Source organism: Otolemur garnettii, unplaced genomic scaffold (genome assembly GCF_000181295.1).
Source record: "Otolemur garnettii isolate 467f Iridium unplaced genomic scaffold, OtoGar3 scaffold00091, whole genome shotgun sequence".
NCBI lineage: Eukaryota > Metazoa > Chordata > Mammalia > Primates > Galagidae > Otolemur > Otolemur garnettii.
The window spans coordinates 4545413-4567709 of NW_003852486.1; the positions used below are offsets into that span (position 1 = coordinate 4545413).

Consider the following 22297-nt stretch of genomic DNA (forward strand, 5'->3'; position numbering starts at 1 on the left):
TTTTTTTTTTTGAGACAGAGTCTCATTATGTCTCCCTTAGTAGAGTGCCCTGGTGTCACAGCTCACAGCAACCTCAGACTCTTGGGCTTAAGCGATTCTCTTGTCTTAGCTCCCAAGTAGCTGGGACTACAGGTGCCCACCACAACACACAGCCATTTTTTGGTTGTAGTTGCTATTGTTGTTTGGCAGGCCCAGGCTGAATTCAAACCTGCCAGCTCCAGTATATGTGGCTGGCACCCTGGCCGCTTGAGCCACAGGCACCAAGCCGCTAGTTGGGTTTTTTGTGGCAATGATGTATTCACTTCTGTATCTAGGTAGCATGATTGTAAGAACCATTTATTGATGTTTTGAACTTAGGCTTTATTTATTAACTTTGAGGATTTTCCTCTCTCCCATAGTCCCACCACAAACATCTGTTCTTCAATCTTCTCAGTATAATTATACCACAATTTTGATTAGATTGTATATTCAGGGTTTACCTTGTAAACCTTGTAAGTACTATACAGTGTTCCTAAAAGCTGAGGTATGTAGCATGTAATGATATTTTGCCTTTTCTACTGAACCATTTGTTTCTCTTAGAGTTAATAATTGCATTTTTTGTGGAGTAGAACAATACTTAGTTTTATTGTGTAATTATTTCCAGATCAACACTAAAGTTTATTTAAGTTTTAAAAATCTTTCATTGTGTTCAAGCATTCTAGTTATTCTGTCATTTTCATCTTAAAAAAATCACCCTGAGCCCCTAGTGCTATTCCACTATAAGCACATTGCTCTGCTGTTCATGGCACCAGCAGCTTCTTTCCTCATTTCCATCCTGGGGTTCCTTTCGACTCTGTTAGCTCCTCTTAATTTCTGAATTCCATATCTTTTTGTTTTGTTTGTTTTTTATTTTCTTATTTCAGTGGAGCACACCTCAGTAACATTCTGAGGAAGAGTACTGAGAAGTAAATTTTTTTTTTTTTTTTTTTTTGAGACAGATCGCCCTTAGGAGAGTGCTGTAGTGTTTACAGCTTATAGCAACCTGAAACTCTCAGGCTTAAGCTATTCTCTTGCCTCAGCCTCCCAAGTAGCTGGGACTACAGGACAGGCACCTGCCACAATGCCCGGCTATTTTTTGGTTGTAACTGTCATTGTTGTTTAGCAGGCTCAGGCTGGCCTCAAACCTTTCAGCCTCTGTGTATGTCGCTGACGCCCTACCCACTGAGCTATGGGTGCCGCCAAGAAGTAAATTTTTACATTTAAACTGTCTATGGTTTTTAGATTATACCAATGCCAATTTCCTGGTTTGATATTATAGTCTGTGTCTGGTCTGTCCATGTCACTCTTGTTACCATGTAACATAAAATGTGACATCAGTGGCCGGGTGCAGTGGCTCACGCCTGAAATCTTAACATGCTGGTTGGCTGAGGCAGGTGGTTTGCTTGAGCTCAGGAGTTTAACACCAGCCTGAGCCAGAATGAGACTCCATCTCAAAAAATAGCTGGGCATTGTGGTGGGTACCTGTAGTCGCAGCTACTCAGGAGATTGAGGCAAAGGAATCAACTGAGCCCAAGAGTTTGAGGTTGCTGTGAGCTATGACTCTACCCAGGCTGACCACGTGAAACTCTGTTTCAAAAAAAAAAAAGTGACATCAGGGAAACAGGTGAAGGGGCACATGGGACCATTCTTTACCATTTTTGCAACTTCCCATCAAGCTATAATGATTGGCTTGGTGCCCATAGGTCAGTGGTTAGGGCACTGGCTACATATACTTTACATATATATTAATAAATATTTTAAAATAAAAAGTTAAAAAGAAAAGTCTCTATTCTGATCTCCCATTTCTCTATGTGTAGAATTTTTCTGATAATTTGTTTTGTTTTGTTTTGTTTTTTAGTATAACAAAGAAAAATTTTATTTAAGAGCAAAAAGGGCTTTGCGCCTGTAGCACAGTGGTTACGGCGCCAGCCACATATACCAAGGTTGACAGGTTCGAACCCAGCCAGGGCCAGCTAAACAACAGCGACAACTGCAACAAAAAATAGCTGGGTGTTGTGGCAGGCTCCTGTAGTCTTAGCTACTTGGGAGGCTGAAGCAAGAGAATCACTTAAGCCTAAGAGTTGGAGGTTGCTGGGAGCTGTGACCCCACTGCACTCTACCGGGGGCGACAGTGCCAGACTGTCTCCAAAAAAAAAAAAAAAGAGCAAAAAGAGGGGTTAGCACTTCCAATGAGAATTGCAAATGGGTTCCTCTCACAAGTGAGAAGAGAGAGAGACCTTTCCTGAGAAGTTTTTAAGGGCCCCTCACTCCATTTTCTTCTAGCTCCTGGTGTATTGTTTAGAATTTGAGGCCATTTGTCTCTTGAACCTTTGTGTAACACCTGTTTTTTCCAACGTCTGACAACATGTTCGATTTTTTTCTTTGTCTCCAGTATTTTGGAAATTCGTGGTAATGTGCTGTAGCATATGTCTAGTTTCATCCATGGTTCTGTACAAGTGATAAATATTTTTTATTCTGAAAACTCATATATTCCAGTTTTGGGATACTTTTTGGATTTTTTGTTTGTTTGAGACAGAGTCTTGCTCTATCTCCCTGGGTAGAGTACCATGTTATCATAGCTCACAGCAACCTTAAACTCTTGGGTTTAGGTGATCCTCCTGCCTCAGTGTCTTGAATAGTTGGGTTTACAAGTGCCTGCCACAACGTGGGGCTGGTTTTTCTAATTTTTAGTAGAAATGGGAATCTCTATCTTGCTTAGGCTGCTCTCAAACTCCTGAGCTGAGGCAATACACGCACCAGGGCCTTCCAGAGTGCCAGGGTTATAGGTGTGAGCTACCTTGCTTGCCTGAATTTTGTAATGATGGTGTCCTTCCCTTTATTTCATTGTTCTCTCCCTGTGCAATGCTTAGTAATCAGATGGTGGAACTGTTATTAAACTAGTCTTCTGCCTCGGCGCCTGTGGCTCAAGCGGCTAAGGCGCCAGCCACATACACCTAAGGTGGCGGGTTCGAATCCCCAGCCCGGGCCCGCCAAACAACAATGATGGCTGCAACCAAAAAATGGCCAGGCGTTGTGGCAGGTGCCTGTAGTCCCAGCTACTTGGGAGGCTGAGGCAGGAGACTCGCTTGAGCCCAGGAGTTGGAGGTTGCTCTGAGCTGTGAAGCCATGGCACTCTACCCAGGGGGATAGCTTGAGGCTCCGTCTCAAAAAAAAAAACAAAAAAAAACTAGTCTTCTAATCGTCTCTTCTTTTTTCCCATCACTTTGTATTTTTGTAGTATTTTCTAGAATTATTTTAGCTTTTTCTTCTAAACCTATTTTTAAGTTGGTTCTTTATTTTTTCTATCATATTTTTCATATACCATAGTTCTTTTTTACTCATTGAGTATTTTTTTTTTTTGAGACAGAGCCTCAAGCTGTCACCCTGGGTAGAATGCTGTGGCATCACAGCTCACAGCAACCTCCAACTCCTGGGCTCAAGTGATTCTCCTGCTTCTGCCTCCCAAGTAACTGGGACTACAGGCACCAAGCCATATATTACAGATACCATAGCAAATAACCTAGAAGTCCCTCTTCAGTAGACTGGATAAAGTAACAAATCGATTTAAACATTGAAATACTATTCAGTAAAAATGAATAAACCTAGGCTCAGTGCCTGTGGCTCAAGCGGCTAAGGCGCCAGCCACATACACTTGAGCTGGCAGGTTTGAAGTCAGCCCCGGCCTGCCAAAACAACAATGACGGCTGCAACCAAAAAATAGCTGGGCATTGTGGCCAGGTATAGTGGCTCATGCCTATAATTCTAGTACTCTGGGAGGCTGAGGTGTGTAGATTACCTGAGCTCATGAGGTTACTCTGAGCAAGAGTGAGACCTCATCTCCACTAAAAACAGAAAAAGTAGCCAGGTATCTGACTAGAATAACTAGCCAGAAAAACTACCCATAGTGGGTACCTGTAGTCCCAGCTACTTGGGAGGGTGAGGGAAGAGGATTGTTTGAGCTCGGGAGTTTGAGGTTGCTGTGAGCTGGTGATGACATGGCACTCTACTCAGGACAACTGAGTGAGACTTTGTCTCAAAATTAATAAAGTAAAATAAAAATAAAAATCTCCTCCTTATTCTTTTTTTAAGTGATGAGGTCTCATTATGTTGCCATGCTATTCTTGAACTCCTGGCCTCAAGCAGTCCTTCCACCTCATCTTCTAAGGAGCTGGGATTATAGGTGTGACCTCTATACCTGGCCTTGGAGTTATTTATTTTTGAGACAGAGTTTCACTTTGTCACCCTTGATAGCGTGCCAGGCGTCATAGCTCACAGCAACCTCAAACTCTTGGGCTCAAGTGATTTTCTTGCCTCAGCCTCCTAAGTAGCTGGGACTACAGGCGCCTGCTACAACGCCCGGCTATTTTTAGAGATGAGGTCTCACTCTGGCTCAGGCTGGTCTCCAACTTGTGAGCTCGAGCAATCTACCCACCTCAGCCTCCCGAGTACTCAGATTACATGCATGAGCCACCATACCCTGCCTACCATGGAGCTTTTTCTTCTGTCTTTCATCTGCCGTACTACTACCACCCTTAACTATGCTGATAGTCTCAGTCCAGAGATCATGTTTTCTAGCAGAGCTCCTGCCAGGGTAGGTTGTGGGGCTGTTATTTGGCTACAACTAATGGTAGAGGAGATTTAGGGGGCCTAGCCGCCTCTTCAGCTCTTCTCATCTCTACTTGTTTCTGCTTTATTTTTGTTTTTTTGAGACAGTCTCACTTTGTTGTCCTTGGTAGAGTACCGTAGCATCACAGCTCACAGCAACCTTAAACTCTTGGGCTTAAATGATTCTCTTGCCTTAAGCCTCTCAAGTAGCTGGGACTACAGGTGCCCACCACACCTGGCTATTTTTGGAGACAAGGTCTCCTCTGGCTCAGGCTGGTCTCAAACTTGTGAGCTCCGGTGATCCACCTGCCTTGGCCTCCCAGAATGCTAGGATTACAGGTGTGTGCCACCATGCCTGGCCTCCACCTGTTTTTAATACCAGCTTTACCTCCACTTACAGAGGTACCTGATGTCTTGTATTTTTACTGGTCTTTGATATAAATTTAGTTGTCCCTTAATTTTCTCCACTTGGAATTCAGTTTATATTTTCCTTTACCTATTACTACTCATCTCTTTTCAGCTGCAAAATATTGTTGCTTTTATCTTTTCTCTTACTGTCTTATTTCTTAGGCTTCTAGCTTAATAAAATTTCTTTCCAAAAAAATAAAAATTCCTTTCCATTTTCATGGGGGTTCAAGAGAGAACAAAGCCAAGTGGATGTATTTAATCTCTCTGTTTTAACAGTAAGTTTCTCTTTAGCCTATGAAAGTGTGGATGTTATTATCAGGAAGATCTCCAATTATTTCCCCATTGGCCTATCTTATCCCCTTTGACTTTATAGTTGGCACTATAGTTCCCCGATTCCTTCTTCAGACCCCTTGTTACCCTTTGTGATACCAGGGCTTGTACCTCAGGCTGCCTTGTTTAAGGTCTATTCTTTGAACTCTGTTCCACCCTTCCCCAGAATGCCTGCAAACTCTGCCCACCTCTGGTTTGCTTTGTCTCCTGAAGAGCCCCTCATTTGTTTAGTGCTGATCAGACCAATCTCTTTTGCTTCCTGCAATTCATCCATTATTTTGCACATGAATTATTCTCTGCTCTTCCCTGCCTTAGGTAGCACATTGTGTTCCGTTCAGATTCATTTTTAGCTATATCTATTCCAGGAACATTTTTTTTGTCCTAGTTTCAGTTATGTGTTATTTTTTGTGCACATTTTTGTATATTTTTCTTTTAATGTAGAATGTCATTATTGGTCTACATTTCTGCTGTCTCTCTCAGTTGTCCATAAGCTCCTTGAGGGGAGGAAGTGCTTCTTTTTCTGTGTGCTTAGCTGTTAGCACAGTGACAGGCACATGCATTATACATGTTGAATGAATGGATGCTTTTTTTTTTTTTTTTGAGACAGAGCCTCAAGCTATCCCCTTGGGTAGAGTGCCGTGGCTTCACAGCTCATAGCACCTGTAACTCCTGGGCTCAAGTGAGTCTCCTGCCCCAGCCTCCCAAGTAACTGGGACCACAGGCACCCGCCATAATGCCTAGCTATTTTTTTTTTTGGTTGTAGCCGTCATTGTTGTTTGGCGGGTCTGGGCTGGATTCGAATCCACCACCTTAGGTGTACGTGGCTGGCACCTTAGCCACTTGAGCCACAGGCGCCAAGCCAATGGATGCTTATTATCAGGGGTGTAAGTTCCAATTCTTCTGTCCATTTACTCTTGAAATACAGCTGTTTCTGTCTCTCTCTTTTATATGTGTGTCTTTCCTTCTTCTTTCTTCCTCTTCCTCCCTCCTCCTCCCCTTTTCTTCCTCTTCCTTCTCTTCTTCTTCTTCCTTCTTCCCCAGGCTCAGGGCCAGGTTCCAACCTGCCACCCCTGTCGCACAGGGCCAGTACTCTAACCACTGAGCAGTAGGCACCCAGCCTCTTCTTGATGATCTCTTGCTCTTTTTGTCAGGCTTGAGTGATGCAGTCATAACTCACGCTAATCTCAAACTCAGGGTCTGAAGTGATACCTCCTGTCTCAGCCTCCTAAGGAGCTGGGACTACAGTTGCCTACCACCTTACCAGGCTAATTTTTTTTTCTTTTTCTGTAGAGATGTGGTTTCACTATGTTCCCTAGAATAGTCTTAAATTCCTGGCCTCTCTTTTCTTCTTTCCCTTTCCTTCTACTGCCCTTCATGCCATTATTTGCTTCAAAGGGAACTTCCATGTGTTCGAGATAAGGGTTATTTTACTATTACTAGAGTAGCCAAGAAGGAGCAAATCTTATATAAAATTACTCTGGTCATCTGCTTCCTTTTCTCTGTAGCCTAAACTTTATCCTTCCTGACAATCGGAATAGACGTCATCAGTTAGAAGTTATAGAGTGATTATTAGATCTTCAATTAGAGATTAGTTTAATTTGAAATGTAGAAGTATTCAGCATATGCTACTTAATGTATTTATGTATTTGGATGTTTGTGTGTACATATCACCAACCCCCACCCACCCCATTCCCAGCTGACAGACAACAGTGTTTCTGGAAGAAGTGTAAGTCACCCTTTATTTCTTTATGTTCAGTTTTATAAGAAGACCAAACAGTTGCCAATCTTAGCAAAGTGCTGTGAAGAGATCCAGCCGCACCAGTGGAAACCACCTATAGAGAGGGAAGAACACCGGCTCCCATTCTGGCTAAAGGTACAATCCTCCCCTCCAGGTCTTTAGGAGGTACAAGGTCACTGACAATTCAGGCAAAAATAGCAAGGGCACCTCTCATCTTCTGAGGCGGAATCTTCCTCACTTACCCTCGTCCCTTACTTTTCTGTCCTTACCCCAGGTGATTCTACAACCTTTTCAATCTAATGGGTAAAAAATGATAACTTTCTAAAGGAAATTCAGAAAAGAGTTTCTAGAGTATATAATTGGAATGTGGTCTTCACAGAAATTTGATGTGCAGAAAAACTTTTCTACACCTCTTTTGTTAAGTCTATTTCTAGGTATTTCATTTTCTTTCTTCTTTTTTTTTTTTTTTTTTGGCCGGGGCTGGTTTGAACCCGCCACCCCTAGTATATGGGGCCGGTGCCCTACCTTTTTAAGCCGCAGGCGCCGCCCAAGAAAAACTTTTCTTAGAAAGATGTTTTGAGATGATCCTGGGAAAAGTCTAGATAGCCCTACTCTTTTCCTCAATTTCTGACTTGTGCAGGATTTAAGTGTTCTTATTCCCACTAGGCCAGTCTGCCGTCCATCCAGGATGAACTTCAGCACCTCACTGATGGTGCCAGAGAGGCAGGAAAAGGGACTGGAGACACCAAGATCAGCTCAGATCAAGAAAAAGATGCCTCTGCATTGGGGAGTGAAACTCAGTACCCACTGCTGTTGCCTAAGGGTGTGGTCCTAAAACTGAAGCCAGTTGCCAATCGATTTTCTAGGAAGGCCTGGAGACAGAAGCGATCATCAACCCTGAAACCCCTCCTCATCCGACCCAGTCCTTCTCTCCAGACTGGCTTCAACCCTGGGAAAACACTAGCCAGGTCAACTCAATCAGAGGCCCCTCCTAGCAAAATGGTAGTACGGGTTCCTCCCCTGATCCAGCCAACTGCTGTCTTACAGACGGTTCCAGGAGTCCCCCCACTGGGGGCCAGCGGAAGTGACGGATTTGAGTCTCCTATAGCACCACCCATCATGCCCTCTGAGGGCAATGCCGGCTTCCCTCTGTCTGAATTTCAGACCATGCTTTCTTCTGCTCCTGTGCCCAAGGTGATGCTGCCCTCCCTTGCCCCTTCTAAGTTTCGAAAGCCATGTGTGAGACGGAAACCCTCAAAAGTAAAAGGGGCCAAGGCCTCTCCCGGTGTGAAAGCTGCTCCTGTTATCCACTCCACACCTGTTATTTTCACTGTGCCTGCAGCCACTGTGAAGATTGTGAGCCTCAGCAGTGGCTGTAACATGATCCAACCTGTCAATGCAGCTGTTGCCCCGAGTACTCAGACTATTCCCATTACTACCCTCTTGGTTAACCCTACTTCATTCCCTTGTCCATTGAATCAGCCCCTTATGGCCTCTTCCATCTCACCCCTAATTGTTTCTGGCAACTCTGTGAATCTTCCTGTACCATCCACCCCTGAAGATAAAGCCCAAGTGAATGTGGACATTGCCTGCCCCTTGGCTGAAGAGAAAAATGTCTTTCAAGGCCTAGAACCCAAAGTAGAACCCCAGGAACTATCTCCTTCCTGTGCTCCTGTCTTCCCCAAAGAAGAGCATAGCCCAGGGCCCCTGCCCACAGGCAGAGAGTGCCCTGAAGGGTCATCAGAGACCAGTGCCTACCGCTGGACCATCATAAAGACAGAGGAGGGAAGGCAAGCCCTGGAGTTGCTGCCTCAGAGCTCCCAGAAATCTCTGAACTCTTCCTCTGGGGATTTACAGGAAGTTGTCAAGATGGAACCTGAGGATGCTGGGGAGGAAATCAGTGAATACTCTGAACAGGACATTTGTGAGGAAATCAAGGAAGAGCAGTCCATGGATTTGGACACTGGCTCCCCTCGTGAGGAGCTGACCAAAGCTCAAGAGGCAAAGAAACACACAGTTTTACAGAAGGAAGAGGAGAGGAGTCAGCCAGCTCAAACCCCTGTAGCTTCTAAGGAGCCTCCTGCTGAACGAAACTTGGGGGGAGATGTGAGCAAAGGATCACCAAAGAATCCTCTGTTCTTCACAGACCATGAAGTGATGCTTAGTAGTCCCCCAGGGAAACCTGAAGATGCATCCAGTGTTGATGGTCAGTCACTGGGGACCCCAGCTGGGCCAGAAACTGTAGGAGAAAAGGATGGGCCAGATGAAGAGGAAGATGAGGACTTTGATGACCTCACCCAAGACGAGGAAGACGAGATGTCATCAGCTTCAGAGGAGTCCGTGCTTTCTGTTCCAGAACTCCAGGTAGGAGCTGGAAAATATTTTCAAGTGTTTTGTAATTTATTAACATGCCACCTGTCTTAAAATCGTCTGTATTTGACTTTTGCATGCATTATGGAACATAATTTTGGGGTTGAGCTGAAACAAGAGGGAAAGGATGAAGTTTCACTTATTATATTGAGTTAAACTCATCTAAACATTAAATTGAATCACCCAAGTACACTTTAATTATTTTAAAAGACTGGGCGAGGTGGCTCATGCCTGTAATCCCAGCACTGTGGGAGGCCAAGGCCAGAGGATCCCTTGAGCTCAGGAGTTCAAGACCAGCCTGAGCAAGAGTGAGATGCCATCTCTACTAAAAATAGAAAAAGTAGCTGAGCATGGTAGCAGGTGCCTTTAGTCTAGCTACTTGGGAGACTGAGGCAGGAGAGTCACTTGAGCCCAGGAGTTTGAGGTTGCTGTGAGCAACAGTGATGCCTTGGTACTCTACTGAGGGTAACACAGTGGGACTCAATTTCAGAAAAGGGGAAAAAAATAGCTCATGATTATGAGCCATGATAAAAGAAAGGTATCTGCAGGGTACAGGAGAACCTCTCAAAAAATGACTTCTTCCCTCTCCTCCTGGCAGGCCTAATTTCAGCTGCATCTGGGAATCAGGCTTCTCATGGCTGTGATAGGTCCCCCATTGTTTAGTCTGTGTGATCTTCAAATGTAGCTCTGTGTTTTCAGCATTTTGTAAGCCACTAGGAGCCATTATAAGTACTCTTTGGAGGGTTTTGCAGGAAACAATGGAGAAACTGACATGGCTGGCATCTGAAAGGCGCATGAGTCAGGAGGGTGAGTCTGAAGAAGAGAACTCCCAGGAGGAGAATTCTGAACCGGAAGAGGAAGAGGAAGAGGAAGCAGAAGGAATGGAAACCCTGCAGAAGGAGGATGAAATGACTGATGGAGTAGTTGGAGTCTCTGCTGAGAAGCCCCCTTCTACCTTGACCTCCCCCAAGACTGCTCCAGATGTGGAGACCAGCAGAACTTCTTCAGGTAAGCTTGTCATATCTGTCCTGAGAGATTACTCTCACTTAGCTTCATTGTCTATAGGAGGAGTGCAGACTGGGTGGCTCATACACTAGTTAAAGGATTTTGAGAGGAAATCCCACGGATCTATTCTGCAACCTCCCTTCCCTAAAACAGATGTTTAGTGTGGTACCTGTGCAGAGAAGAGATGTTCAGAACATTTTAATTTGCTTCACATGAGCTGCTAGATATGCATTAGGGTCATCCACTTTTTTTTTTCTTTGAGACAGAGTCTCACTTTGTCACCTTTGGTAGAATGCCCTGGCATCATAGCTTACAGCAACTTCAAACTCTTGGGCTCAAGTACTCTTGCCTCAGCCTCCTGAGGACCTGGGACTACAGGTACCTGTGACACACCCGGCTATTTTTTAGGGTCTTGTTCTTGCTCAGGCTGGTCTTCAACTTCTGAGCTCAGGCATTGACCTCCCAGAGTGCCAGGATTACAGATGTGAGCCACCGCACCCAGCCTGGTCATCCACATTTTTATACTGGTTCCTTATCTATCACATGTAAGGCTAAGACCTTTTTTTCCCCCCCAGAACACACTGTTTATTGTGTATCAAGACATCATCCCTTGAGAGCCCAACATAAAGCTGCATTAACTCTGTAGACTTCATTTCTTGTTATGCAGTAGCTAATTATCTCATTGTCTTCCCAATTAGTGTAGTCATGCTGCAGACATTTCATACTTGACAAACCTGCCCTTTGCAAAGTTTTCCCAGCAGCTTTTCCCCTGAGGTGCTCCACAGCATTGAGCAGGGTTTAGATGGGGGATGAATTTGGTGGAATGGAGAGAGTAGCGGTTGCAGGGACTGAGAAATAATGTTTTTCATGTGTACTCCAAGGAGAAAGCATTAAAGCTGCTGGAAAGGGCCGGAACAATCATCGAGCCCGCAACAAGCGAGGAAGTCGGGCTCGGGCCAGCAAGGATGCCTCCAAGCTGCTGTTGCTGTATGATGAAGACATTCTCGAGAGGGATCCACTCAGGGAACAGAAGGACTTGGCCTTTGCCCAGGCTTATCTGACCAGGGTAGGCAAATGCTGCTTCCTGTTACTGCCAGTCCCTGTGAATGCGGCTGTTTCTCCTTTAAAAATGAAGTCTGCTTTTCAAGCTGCACATCAGGCCTTGAATGCCCCTGCCTTAGCTTTCTTGGCAAAATACCTCTGTAAGTAAACCACAAGGAGATTCAGAGTTCAGTCATCAGTGTTTTTTGTTAGTATCCTAGCATCATCCCTCTGTAGCCTAGCAATTGGCAAAAAGATGATGTCTCCTTCATGGGAGGTTGTGACTTTCCTGGGTGGTTGGGCAAGGCAGTTGGTACACTGGCCAGAGAATGGGTCTTAGGGAAGTGCCATGGTCTGCAGACATGAAACAACCTATTTCTGGTCGTGTCCTTGGTAACTCCCTCCTCCTGTCAGTAACTAGCTGGGCTCTTTTATCCCCCAGCAGGGTGCAGAGCTGACAGTGATAGTTATGATTTTGTCTTGTCTCTTACTGTTTACTAACATCCCTAACATGTTATTTACCCTGAAATGACACCATGCTGAAATACACATGCAAACATGCATTCTGACCTATTTTGTTATGGAGCTAAAGTCAGGAAGAAGAGAGTAGGACTGTGACCTGGAGATAAGCATCACCAGTTTTCTGTATGGAGTGTGGTCCTTAGAAAATGAAAGGTTTTTGGTTGCCCAGTATCAAGAAAAGATCTCTGCCTTGCTTACTGCTCTGTGTCTTCCATTAATAGCTGGGTGTTAAGAACCACTGGAGGGATAGCCTCTGGTGATTCTTGGAGCTCTCTAACCATACCCTCCCCCTTCTCCTTTGTAACTTGCTTTTTTTTTTTTTTTTTCTTTGGCCAGGGCTGGGTTTGAACCCCCCACCTCTGGCATACGAGGCTGGTGCCCTACTCCTTTGAGCCATAAGCGCCACCCAGTACCTTGCTTCTTGTTTGGGCCCAAAGGAAGAATGTTGATGATTCAAAGTTTTCCTATGTAGGTTCGAGAAGCCTTACATCATATCCCTGGCAAGTATGAAGACTTCCTTCAGGTCATCTATGAATTTGAGTCAAGTACCCAGAGGCAGACAGCTGTGGATCTCTATAAAAGCCTACAAATTCTGCTCCAAGATTGGCCTCAGCTCTTGAAGGACTTTGCTGCTTTCCTGTTACCCGAGCAAGCTCTGGCCTGTGGATTAGTAAGTAGATGGACAAACACAAAACACCGGGCTTCTGGGTGGCACCTGTGGCTCAGTGAGTAGGGCACCATATACTGAGGGTGGTGGGTTCAAACCTGGCCCTGGCTAAACTAACAACAACAACAACAAAATAGCCGGGCACTGTGGTGGGTGCCTGTACTCCCAGCTTCTTGGGAGGCTTAGGCAAGAGAATTGCCGAAGCCCAAGAGCTGGAGGTTGCTATGAGCTGTGACACCATGGCACTTTACTGAGGGTGACAGAGTGAGACTCTGTCTCTAAAAACAGCAAAAACAATACTGGGCTTCTGGGTCTGAGAAAGACTATGACTAAACAGAATGAAGACGGTTCCAGTTTCACAGCTACTCCAGACGGGTAGCCTCCCTTAGCCCACCTTTCAGTGGATGATCTTCCCAACCCCCTCCTCCCATTTTCTTTATGTGGAATGTGAGGGACTTTATCTTTAGTTGCCAGTGGAGACCTTAGGTTAGTTATACTTCTCATATGCTCCTCATGGATGTAAAACAGGCATTTAATGGTAGTGAAATACTCATTTAAATATTTGTTTAGTGCCTACTACATAGGAATATAACAGTTTAAAAAAAGACTATATTTCTCATGGGGAAAAACATGATAATCCATGAAACATATAAACATAAGTATAAATTATTAAAATTAATAGTAAAGGCTGGGCCTGGTGGCTCACACCTATAATCCTAGCACTCTGGGAGGATGAGGTGGGTGGATTGCTTAAGCTCAGGAGTTTGAGACTGACTTGAGCAAAAGCGAGACCCCATCTCTACTAAAAATAGAAAAACTGAGGCAACAGGATTACTTGAGCCCAAGAGTTGGAGGTTGCTGTGAGCAGTGACACCACAAGCACTCTACCTAGGGTAACAGCTTGAGACTCTGTCTCAAAAAAAAAAAGAAAAAAACAGTAAAATATATAGTATATAATGTTTTATATATAAATAAAATAAAGCAAAAAGCAGCCTGAAGGGTTGGAGGTGAGTTGGTTGGGAGGACAGTGTGTATGCAGTTTCATACAAGTGGTCATGGATGCCACTGTGATGATGTGACATTAGAAATGGTGAAGAGTAAGAGTGGTGCTGAGCTTCTTATCCTGACTGATACAAATAGAAGTAGAGAGAAAATGATAGTCTCATGGCAGTTAAGTGACAATAGGATAATTATATATGTAAGGCCCATCTTCTCTTCTGGTATGAAGATAAAATGAGTGTATATATGAAAACCTCTTGTGAGTGTATATATGAAACCACGTGAGTCTGCATGCATGTGTGATTTTACAGTCCATAAATCAAACATCTCAAAGTAGCCATCTTTCCAATCTTTTATTCACATTTTAGTTATTTTGAGTTGGTGCCCCCAGTGGCCCAAAGGAGATGGATACAGGGTTTTAGATAAGATCTCACAGCTGTAAACTAGGCTTCTTCTTTTTTTTTTTTTTTTGAGACAGTGTCTCACTATGTTCACATCCGGGTAGAGGGTCATGGTGTCACAGCTCACAGCAACCTCCAACTCTTGGGCTTAAGTGATTCTCTTGCCTTAGCCTCCTGAGTAGCTGGGACTACAGGTGCCTGCCACAATGCCGGGCTATTTTTTGTTGCAGTTGTCATTATTGTTTAGCTGGCCTGGGCCAGGTTCAAAACCACCAGCCTTAGTGTATGTGGCTGGTGCCATAACCACTGTGCTACAGGCGCCAAGCCTAAACTAGGCTTTTGTCACCCCCACATCCCCGTCTCATTAGTTCTTACCCTCAAAAACCTCAAGTCCTGCTCTAGTTGTGGAGGTGACCCTTCTTTTGCCTTCTTTTCACTGTTACAGTTTGAGGAGCAGCAGGCTTTTGAGAAGAGTCGCAAGTTCCTTCGGCAGCTGGAGATTTGCTTTGCAGAGAACCCGTCACACCACCAGAAGATTATCAAAGTCCTCCAGGGCTGTGCAGATTGTCTTCCCCAGGAGATTGCTGAGGTACCCCTTCCTATTGTTTTCTTGGCCTGAGGCCCTTTCCTTTTGTGTTCCCCTTATTCCATGGCCTTTTGCCTCTGGTGTACTATGAGCTTCTTGGAGGAAATGAAGAAGGTGAGGACTTTTAGGCTTATATACAGCACACTTCACTGGGATAGATTGGGCTTGCCACCTGAGACCAGAGCCACACTAATCTTCACAGGCTCAGGAATGCCACCAGTTCCTTAGAAGTGATGTTTAAGGAAGGAGGTTTTGGGCCAGGCATGGTGGCTGACACCTGTAATCCAGCAGTTTCCAAGGCTGAGGTGGGAGGATTGCTTGAGGGCAGGAGTTTGAGATCAGCCTGGGGAAATTTGCAAGACCTCATATCTATCAAAAAAAAATTATTTTTTAGTTTTTTGAGACAGTCTCACTTTATCACATTCTGTAGAGTGCTGTATTGTCATAGCTCACAGCAATCTCAAACTCTTGGGCTTAAGCCATCCTCTTGTCTCAGCCTCTTAAGTAGCTGAGACTAAAGCTGCTGGCTACAACACCCAGCTATATTTAGAGACGGGGTCTCATACTAGCTCAGGCTGGTCAGGAACTCCTAAGCTCAAGCAATCTGCCTGCCTTGGCCTGCCAGAGTGCTAGAATTACAGGTATGAGGCACTGTGCCCAGCCTAAAGACAACTTTTTTTTTTTTTTTTTTTTTTTGGAGACAGGAGACTCAAGCTGTACCCCTGGGTAGAGTGCTGTGGCATCACAGCTCACAGCAACCTCCAACTCCTGGGCTCAAGCGAGTCTCCTGCTTCAGCCTCCCGAGTAGCTGGGACCATAGGCGCCCGCCACAACGCCTGGCTATATTTTTTGGTTGCAGCCATCATTGTTGTTTGGTGGGCCCGGGCTGGATTTGAACCTGCCACCTTGGGTGTATGTGGCTGGCACCTTAGCTACTTGAGCCACAGGTGCCCATCCAAGACAACTTTTTTAAAAAAAATTAGCCAGGTGGGTGTGTGTTCACCCATGTATGTGTATATGGATGCTCACACCTGTAATTGTAGCACTCAGTGGACGCCTGAACTTAGGAGTTTGAGACCAGTCTGAGCAAGAGGGGTACCCCTCTATTAAAAATAGAAAAACTACTCAGGTGTTGTGGCAGGTGCCTGTAATCTCAGCTTCTTGGGAGGCTGAGGCAAAAGGATTGTCTGAGCCTAAGAGTTTGGGTTGCTGTGAGCTATGATGAAGCCATAGCAATCTAGCCTGGGCCACAGAGTAAGACTCGGTCTCAATAAACAAACAAATAAAATAAATAGAATACATGAAGAAATAAATTAGCCAAGTATAGTGGCACAAATCTGTAGTCCCAGCTATTCAGGAGGCTGAGATGGGAGGATCATGTAAGCCCAGGGGTTTAAGTCTATTCTGAGCTGTGACTCTGCCCCTGCCCTCTAGCCCGGGTGCCAGAAGGAGTACCTATCTCAAAAAATAAAAAGAGGGGCCCGCCTCCTTGCTCTGCTTGTGTTAGTGCCCCAGCTAGAGAAGAGTAGTGCAGGAGTGGAAAGTACAAAAGTTAGGAATCAGCCTCCTGTTAATATCCCTCCTATGTAGGCAGGCAGAGAGGAAGAGGAAAGTTTGTTCTCAGCTGGGTGTGGTGGCTCACACCTGTTATCCCAGAACTCTGGGAGGCTAAGGCAAGTGGATTGCTTGAACTCAGGAGTTGAACAGTCTGAGTAAGAACAAGACACCATCTCTAAAACCAGCCTGGGATTATGGTGGGCACTTGTAGTCCCAGCTACTTGGGAGGCTGAGGCAATAGGATCTCCTGTGGCCAAGAGTTTGAGGTTGCTGTGAGCTGTGTTGCCATGGCACTCTACCAAGGGCAACAAGTTAGACTCTGTCTCAAAGAAAGAAAGAAAGAAAGAACGTTTGCTCTGAAAGAAAGGCTCCATGCATCTCTCAGTTGACTAAGGAAGCAAGATGTGGATGTGTGTGCGTTGCTTTGGATTGGTAGCCTGGAGAGGCCCTAGATGTGTTTTTCAGCCTTTTTCATCTTGCAGCACACTTGAACCAATAGTTAAACTTCTGAGGCACACTTAAATTATGTTCATCAAAAAAAGGTAAGAAGAGGCCAGGTGTGGTGGCTTATACCTATAATCCTAGCACTCTGGAAGGCTGAGGCAGGTGGATTGCCTGAGCTCACAGGTATGAGACCAGCCTAAGCAAGAGCGAGACCCTGTCTCTAAAAATAGCTGAGCATTGTGGAGGGTGCCTATAGTTCCAGCTACGCAGGAGGCTGGGGCAAGAGAATTGGTTGAACCCAAGAGTTTGAGATTGCTGTGAACTGTAACAGTATGGCACTCTATGGAGGGTGACAAAGTGAGACTCTGTCTCAAAAAAAAAAAAAAAAAGTAAAAAGAAGAATATACTTACTGTTCTTTGAACTTCTTTCAAAAATAGTATAATTGATGATTAAAAACTTTATGGCACACCTAAGATCCTCTCATGGCACACTGGTTGAAAATCACTGCTCTAGAGACTTCATCTTCCCCTCTACAACTCTCTCCAGCTCAAGACACAGATGTGGCATCTCCTCAAGGGCCATGACCACCTACAGGATGAGTTCTCCATCTTCTTTGACCATCTGCGCCCAGCTGCTAGCCGCATGGGTGACTTTGAAGAGATAAATTGGACTGAAGAGAAAGAGTACGAGGTACAGGCCCTGAGGCTGCAGGAGGGTTGTGAAAGATAAAGGCCACATGTGGGAGGGCTGTTGGCCTAGAGTCTGTGCTGAGTGGCACCAACTCCTCCTCAGTTTGATGGCTTTGAAGAAGTGGCGCTGCCTGATGTGGAAGAGGAAGAAGAACCCCCCAAGATACCCACAGCCTCAAAAAACAAAAGAAGAAAAGAGATTGGGGTCCAAAATCATGATAAGGTATGCCTCCTTGTTGAGGATATTTTTCATGCACACACTTCTTGTTTTCTCTGGATTAGTATGGTCCAGAATTTCTGATCCAGAGCCTCTGGGGTCTGAGCCAATCATGGAGCACAAAGCAAAGATCAGGCTGACATGATCATGGAAAATTGCAGCTGCTGAAGAGACCGCGTGAGCCCCTTATTATAAGGATATTTACCCCTTTGCTTTCTAGCCCAGAGCTGTTTCTCTTGCCCTTGAGTCTTAACCTTTTCATTTATGTTCATATGAGGAAATAGAACCAAGATTCCTCATACTGATAATAATGATGAGGCATGATTTCTCACCTGCAGTCCTAGCTACTTGGGAAGCCAATGAATGATTTTTATTTGAGTCCAGGAGCTCAATGCTCCAGTGAGCTATGGTTGTGCCACTGCACTTCAGCCTGGGCAACAGAGTCAAAAAATCTTAGACAGGTGGCTAACACTTATAATCCCAGCACTCTGGGAGGCTGAGGAATCTAAGCAAGAGCAAGACCCCATCTTTTCTAAAAATAGAAAAACTAGCTGGGCATCGTGGGAGCACCTATAGTCCCAGCTACTTGGGAGGCTGAAGTGGGGGAATCCCTTGAGCCTAGGAGTTTGAGGTTGCTGTGAGCTGTGATGCCATGGCACTCTGCCCAGGGCCACAGAGTAAGACTCTATAAAAAATAAAAATAAAAGAAAAATGATAGCACCAAATACTTTGTTATGTATATTGTATTAGAAAGTATCACCTATTGCTGTAAAATATTTTACATGGATTATTCACTCATTTAATTCTCACAATAACCCCATGGAGGAATTGCTATTGTTTGTATTTTATAGAAGAACCCAAGTGAAGTGCAGAGAAACTTCTAGGGTCTTATGTTTAGTAAGTGGCAATCCTAAGATTTGAACCCGGGTAATCTAGCTCCAGAGTCTACTTCTACTCACTGTTGTTCAAAAAGTAATTTTTTTTCCGTTAGTATAGTGGTTTAAAAAGAAATAAAAGTGATCTTTTTAATCCATGTCTCTTTAGTACTTGTTTTTACTCTTTACTAAGCTGCTGCCTAGTTGCCAAATGACCTTCGGCAACATATTTAGCCTCTTTGTTTCAGTTTCTTCATCTACATTGGGGTAATAATGGTACTTATGTCTCGAGTTTATTAAGCAGAGAGTATCATTGTGTGAACCTTCCAGGTGTACAAAGCCCTCTCTAAAGGGGATTGGAAAAGCAGGCAGAGCTCAAAGCACAGGGAGACAGAGATACTGGGCTCTGTGAGGCTGATGGGGGTGGATTGCCTGAGCTCAACAGATTCGAGACCAGGCTGAGCCAGAGGAAGACCTTGTCTCTAAAAATAGCTGGGCATTGTGGCGGGCACCTATAGTCCCAGTTACTTGGAGGCTGAGGCAAGAGAATTGCTTGAGCCCAAGAGTTTGAGGTTGCTGTGAGCTGTGATGCCATAGTATTCTATCAAGGGTGACAAAGTGAGACTCTGTCTCAAAAAAAAAAAAAAAAGAAAGTGGAGGGAATGGGTCCTGTCTTATAATGGAGCTCTCTAGGGACCTCACCTTAGATTGCACGGGACTTAAATAGTTCTTGAAACCTTTGGGCAGTCAGGATTTGTCAGTCCTTTGGTCATTTAGGGGTTGTTTCAGGGATTCATAGTAGGTCTTACTCTAATCCAGTCTATTGATTTCCCCCAGACAAAGTGATGAGATGGTATATAAAAGAGAACAGATAGTAGGGGGTTATTCATAGGGGTCACAAGGTGGCTTCCTCTCTTGGTACTGAAAATACTTGGCAGGAAATCAAGCCCATGTATCTTGTAGGAGACGGAGTGGCCAGATGGGGCCAAGGACTGTGCCTGTTCCTGCCATGACGGAGGTCCTGATTCTAAGCTGAAGAAGAGCAAAAAGAGAAACTGTATCCACTGTGGCAGCAAGGTGAGGAGGACAGTGAGGACTGTCAGAGCTCTCTTGGGCAACCCTAAGCTTTACTGTTTGGGATATTGTTTGCTACCAAAATTTACACTGTATTGAATTCCTTATAAGATTATATGTATATTGATATTCAGTGTACACATTAGGGTATAAATGCAAAATAAACAGAATGTGTCAGAAATATATGACAGATTTTGTTTTTTAAAGGGAATCCTAGAATAAAGCTTTTAGAATTGGAGAAAACAATATTTCCCTCTTAGATTTTGTTTTAACCTTTGTTTAGGAAAATAGACTTTAAATTGGTTTAAATAGGTAATAGGTTTCTTTAGAGTGGAGCTGGTTGGCAGTAGAAATATAGCTCTGGGTTAGAGAAGGAATGGTAGGATCCAGTATGGTACTCTGGGCCATTTAAAATCCATGGAGCACTTGCTGGGCATGGTAGCTCACACCTGTAGTCCCAGCCACTTGGGAGGCTGAGGTGGGAGGACTGCTCGAGGCTAGGAGTTGAAGGCTATAATGTGAGATGATCATATCTGTGAATAGCCACTGCACTCCAGCCTGGGCAACATAGTGAGACCTTGTCTCTTGAAAAAAAAAATGTTTTGGAGCAGGCACCAGGTTGGTCAATTTGCTGAGTATTGGGCCTAGCTTCTTCCCTTTTGTGGGCCCCTAAGACATAAGAAGTCAGGACACCCTTGACCCAAAGGGCCATCCCTATAGGTCTGTGACACCAAATCCTACAAGAGCAAGGAGCCCCTGGAGCTGGTGGGCAGCAGCCCCCACCGAGAGGCCAGTCCTATGGCTGGTGCTAAAGAGGCTGGGCAGAACAAGGACGTGGTGGGAGAGGAAGTCTCAGAGGAGCAGGAGATCACTGAGGCAACTCAGAGCAGGAGCATTGGCAGGAGCAGCAGAAAGGGAGAGATGCCTGTTCCAGGTGAGCAAGCTGACTGCCATCCCCTGCCAACCCAGGCCTCTCCTTGTATTTCTCAGTCTTATTCTCATACACTTCAAGCAGGAATCTGTGAGTCTGGATAAATAACAGCCTTTTCAGGAATGCAAACACTTTCACTTATGACCAACAGGAAACCCTTTCCTATTCGACATTTATTTTCTCTCCTATTGGCCTTACTTCCCTTGAAGAATTAAGAGCACTACAAGTTTGACATGATTCAGCATTGTCTTTCTCTGCTCCCCTTCCTAAAGCCCTCCTCCTTGTCTTCAAATTCACTGTAGTCTCGTTCTAAAGACTCAGCCATCTGCAACCTTGGCAAGATGACTATGTCTTTGTATAAGTGACTTGACCCATTTCCCCCACCACTCCCTTACTCCCAAAGGGTAGAGCATGATTGGGGCAGCTCAGCTCAGTGGCCTCTGGTAATGTTAGTCCCTAGGTGCATCTTAATCTTATCCATTCCCTTAGGCCCTTATTTCCCTCCTAAGCAGGATTGGCAACGGCAAGTACTGTGCTGTCCTCTCCAGAAGTCGTCTTCACAGAACGGCTCCTTCTGGGTGATACACCACCTTGTTCACCGGAGGCTCCTCAGTTTCTTCCTAAATCTGGAGCTGTGCCCTACACTGTGAGGAGAAATCTGGCTGGGCCTGAGGTCCTCTCCTGCCCCAAGTCATCCCCGAGACTTCAGAGAGAGAGGGAGGGCCAAAAGGCAGGGGGTGATTCCCAGGCTTTGCTGCTGGTCTGGGACGCATCAGAAACAGAGAAATCACTAGGCACTGTTGAACCCCCTGCTTCCTTCCTAAGTCCTGTTTCCTTGAGAACCAGAGACTTAGGAAGAACACATATGTCTGGGAATCCAGATAACCTAGAGAACTGGCTGCCCTCAAGCAGAGTTGGGGTGAAGACAGCAGATAGGGTATCCCCTGTCCATGAATCTTCACCAGGAATAGACAATTCAGAGACTTCTTCCAAAGCCCCTAGAAGAGGCTTGGCCAAAGATAGTGGAATACATGGCAAGGGTCTTGAGGGGGAGCAGCAGCCGAAGACCACAGAAGCTACCGTGTGTGCCAACAACAGCAAGGTCAGCTCCACCGGGGAGAAGGTTGTCCTGTGGACAAGGTAGGTATAATGGGTGCTGTATGTTTGGGAAGGGCAAAGGAACATATTTATATGGCCCCTGAGGATTAATCTTGATGTGTGGATTTCAGAGAAGCTGACCGTGTGATTCTCACCATGTGTAAGGAGCAGGGAGCACAGCCACAGACCTTCAGTATCATCTCCCAGCAGCTGGGAAATAAGAGTCCTGCTGAGGTAAGTGGGGCTGAGGAAACACTCTTAAAGAATGGAGCCTTGAGCCCTGGTGGAGCTAGGCCTGGCAAAGAGGAAAGGGTGGGCAGTGCCTGTGGCTCACTGAGTAGGGCGCCGGCCCCATATACCAAGGGTGGTGGGTTCGAATCCGGCCCCGGCCAAAACTGCAACAAAAAATAGCCAGGCGTTGTGACAGGCACCCGGAGTCCCAGCTACGCAAGAGAATCACCTAAGCCTAAGAGCTGGAGGTTGCTGTGAGCTATGTCACAGCACTCTACCGAGGGCGACAAAGTAAGATGTCTCTTAAAAAAAAAAAAATTTAAAAAAAAAAAAAAAAAAGAAGAGAACAGGGTGGCCAACTAGGAGGAAGAAAGACAGGAGTTTGCAAATTCCAGGCACAGCCTTAAGGAAGGGCTTGACTTCTAGGGTGGCAGTGATCCTAGGGAAAGAAAGAGGCCTTGGAGTTTGAGATAGAAGCTCCCAAATTTCT

General features: G+C 45.1%; 1 protein-coding gene across 1 annotated transcript in view; it reads left to right on the forward strand.

Annotated features, from left to right (window-relative positions):
- Positions 1-22297, forward strand: part of LOC100945803 (GON-4-like protein) — a 104904-nt gene that overhangs the window by 81336 nt on the left and 1271 nt on the right. Inside the window, exons 18-29 of the mRNA XM_012808510.2 lie at positions 7118-7234; positions 7766-9463; positions 10222-10477; positions 11356-11540; positions 12510-12707; positions 14550-14693; positions 17239-17382; positions 17485-17604; positions 19437-19550; positions 20268-20481; positions 20991-21618; positions 21708-21810. Coding sequence (XP_012663964.1) covers positions 7118-7234; positions 7766-9463; positions 10222-10477; positions 11356-11540; positions 12510-12707; positions 14550-14693; positions 17239-17382; positions 17485-17604; positions 19437-19550; positions 20268-20481; positions 20991-21618; positions 21708-21810 — 3921 coding nt within the window. The remainder of the gene's footprint in view (positions 1-7117; positions 7235-7765; positions 9464-10221; positions 10478-11355; positions 11541-12509; positions 12708-14549; positions 14694-17238; positions 17383-17484; positions 17605-19436; positions 19551-20267; positions 20482-20990; positions 21619-21707; positions 21811-22297) is intronic.